The 2,912-nt window shown below is 37.6% G+C and overlaps 1 protein-coding gene across 1 annotated transcript; it reads right to left on the bottom strand.

Moving 5' to 3' along the window:
* Window position 1: 1 nt before the first annotated feature.
* LOC111375456 (stearoyl-[acyl-carrier-protein] 9-desaturase, chloroplastic) lies at window positions 2-1,891 on the bottom strand. Its single transcript, XM_022998280.1, has 2 exons — window positions 1,334-1,891; window positions 2-845 (listed from the first exon to the last, which is right to left on the bottom strand). Exons 1-2 carry the CDS (start codon window positions 1,871-1,873, stop codon window positions 285-287), a joined length of 1,101 nt encoding a protein of 366 aa, XP_022854048.1. The 5' UTR covers window positions 1,874-1,891; the 3' UTR covers window positions 2-284.
* Window positions 1,892-2,912: the final 1,021 nt, after the last annotated feature.

Raw genomic sequence — 2,912 nt, 5'->3', positions numbered from 1 at the left:
GTTTATGGTAAACAAGCACAAGATTCTACTTTTATAATACTCGTAAGCGAGTTGATAAAGAAAACAAAGATTGCAGCAAGAAATCGTCTCCTCACTCGACTCGAATTATTCGTCTGTCATATCTGATCAAAACTAAACAAATAAAGGAACGAGAAATATACCACTGGAACAATTTTATGTTTATTTTTAACACATTTCTTGATACAGACCAGATGGCGACAGACCGACCTTATATATTTGCTTATCAAAGGCTGCTAGAAGAGTCCCTACGTTCAGTGCAGCGTTCATAGATTGATTTCTCGACCGAAAATCCAGCTGAAGGGGGTGGCCGATGCTTTCTTGACCCTTGATTGTGCTCGCTCCTCCAACCTTCGGATTCTAGGAGGCAAAGTGCACACGTAATCTTGTGCTTTACGCCCCTCTCCAGAAAGACCTGTCAACTTCTCAATATCCCACCTTCCGACCAAAAATTCCAAAATATCGGCATAGTCCTTGGCAGTATAGACCCCTAGCCGCTGTGCTACAGAAGAGAAGTTCTCAAAGAGATTATCGTCCTGGCCATCGTACATCAGATGAGCTGGCATAGAGACTTTCTTCCTCATCATGTCGGCAAGTGCCAACACAGTGCCATCAGGGTCAATCTCGAATAGCTTTTCAACAATTTTGGTATACGCAGTTTCATGGCGCTTCTCATCTGCAGCAATGATACCGCATATCTGAGCCAATTTCAGGTCCCCGTGTTCCTTGGCAAGCCTAGCCGTGTTTCCATGAGAAATGAAGGTTGCCCTCTCCTGGAATGAAGTGTAGATAAATCCCAGGTAGGGATTGTTTTCCGTACGAGGATCCTATCAGTTAATACCCGCATGTTAAATTATATTAATACCCGCATGTTAAATTATATTACAGAATGGAATGGTTGTGTTCGGAAAGTAAGATGATTTGGCTGACAACGTGAAATTATAAGGTGAAAATAGACTTTTAAGTGAATCTTTTAGTACATACCAAGAGAAGTCGTATTTGCTTTATTAACAAAATGGCAAATTCATATCATGAAATTGTAATACTGCTTGCTAAACATGCACTAAAAGCATGTACAGGTGCACACACACATAATCGAGAAGGAAAGAGAAGATCAATAGTTTCAGGAACTGCTGATGTCTCCAACAATAAAAGTGAACATTGATCTAATAAGCTCTAATTCTTCAGATTCATAATAGTATGAAATATGATAAATCACCAAGAAATTCAAGCAATAAGAGAAAGGGTTCACACTGCATCCAGGCATTCAGGGGTTCAATAATTTAACAGATGACTGAGATAACAGAAAACTTACCATCCCGGAACCGATTAGGTATTGAATTGTCTTTTCAATTTGCTTCATGTCAACCCGTCCAGAAAGATAAAGATATTTGTTCAGAAGGTCACCATGCCTATTCTCTTCAGCAGTCCATGCTCTAGTCCAAATAGCCCAAGGAGTAAGGCTAGCACCCGTCTCGTCTCGAACTCCATCTAGGGTGTTAAGCATCGTCTGGTAAGTGGGAAGTGCTTCCTCTGTAATCATATCTCCAACCAAGACAATGAAATAATCATCAGGAATTTCCTTGCATCTTTTACGTAGCTCCATGACCTGCTCGTCAAAGCCTTCAGAAGCTGAGTCGGGTAGAAAGTCACTTGGTTGCCAGCATTTATCGACATCCTTTAGGAGCACCAAGATATTCTCTTGGGCCCAATTGTTCAGAGAATTAAAAATCTCGCGCTTTTCTGGTGCTAAGGAATGGGTTACTTGAACATGTACCTCTCGTGGAGGCGTGAAAGGCTTTTTAACTTTTCCGACCTCCCTGTATTCAGCAGAATGTAGACTCTGAGACTGCATTCGACTCAAATATGATGATAATATGACAGTTTTAAAAATTAAAACAATGAAATAAACAGCTATAAAAACTAAGGGTGATCAATATTTGTTCATTTATGTAAATCCAGGTGCTAAAGTCAGCTGTGCTTAACTACTCTAGAAAAGTTGAGTTCTGCACAATTTTGTCCAACAAGAACGAAATAATAATGCAAATAGCAATTAGTGAGAGACTTATTTCACAAGACCCTTACTTGTGCACAGATTAAAACCAAAAATGCAACTTGCCACGATTCAAAATCTAAGCGCTTATGTGATAAATATTTTTTGAGAAGTGATTCTTAAAAAGAACTTTTTTTTTTCCTCATTTTTTTTTTTTTTTGGGTAGTTTAAAAGTAGGGAAAACTTACGGACAAACATGAAAATGATTTTTTTGGGGAAGAATGTGTGGCTGAAAATGAACTTGAGATAGAAGTGATTCTCAAAGAATCAAAATTGAACAAGAAATAAATTTTCTACTCGAAAATCTGCAACTCAGAATTATTTCCGGAAATTAATCACAAAGTGAAGTTTATAGAGAAATCATTCACCACACATCTACATCACAATATTATGAATTAGTTCTAAAGATAAATTCACAAGATTCAAATTAATCAACACGTTACAAATTTCACACGCTGTTGTTTCCCCTATTTTTCTCTCTTTCACCCTTCCTTTTCGAGGAGAGGGCGTAGATAGGAGTCACGACTAGAGTGTAGAGAAGGCAAAACATATATAAGTAGAAAATTAGAAATGTGACAGAAAATAAAACAAGAGTCCAATCAAGGAAGAAACAGTACAAACTAGACCACCAACCTCTTTAAATATAGAAAATAAAAGTCAACAATATAGGTAGAAAAAAGTTGAAGCCAGCAAATTTTAGACATTTAAAGATACAAAGATTCTAACCACCTTTTCAATATCCATATTAAATACCACCGAGAAAGGTGTAAGTTGGGGAAGTCTGGTAATCATTCAATTATATAGAACAGCAAAAGTAGTTAAAATTTCGAGCTCTTCCTTT

This window comes from Olea europaea, unplaced genomic scaffold (assembly GCF_002742605.1).
Source record: "Olea europaea var. sylvestris unplaced genomic scaffold, O_europaea_v1 scaffold13793, whole genome shotgun sequence".
Taxonomy (NCBI): Eukaryota; Viridiplantae; Streptophyta; class Magnoliopsida; order Lamiales; family Oleaceae; genus Olea; species Olea europaea.
Note: the sequence above shows the minus strand (reverse complement) of the source record. Positions and strands in the feature narration are given on the sequence as shown.

Coding starts and splice junctions, on each gene's coding strand:
- LOC111375456 (XM_022998280.1), bottom strand. CDS start 1,873: ATGCAGTCTCAGAGTCTACATTCTGCTGAATACAGGGAGGTCGGAAAA. Junction 846..1,333: donor ACCTAATCGGTTCCGGGATG/GTAAGTTTTCTG, acceptor ATTAACTGATAG/GATCCTCGTACGGAAAACAA.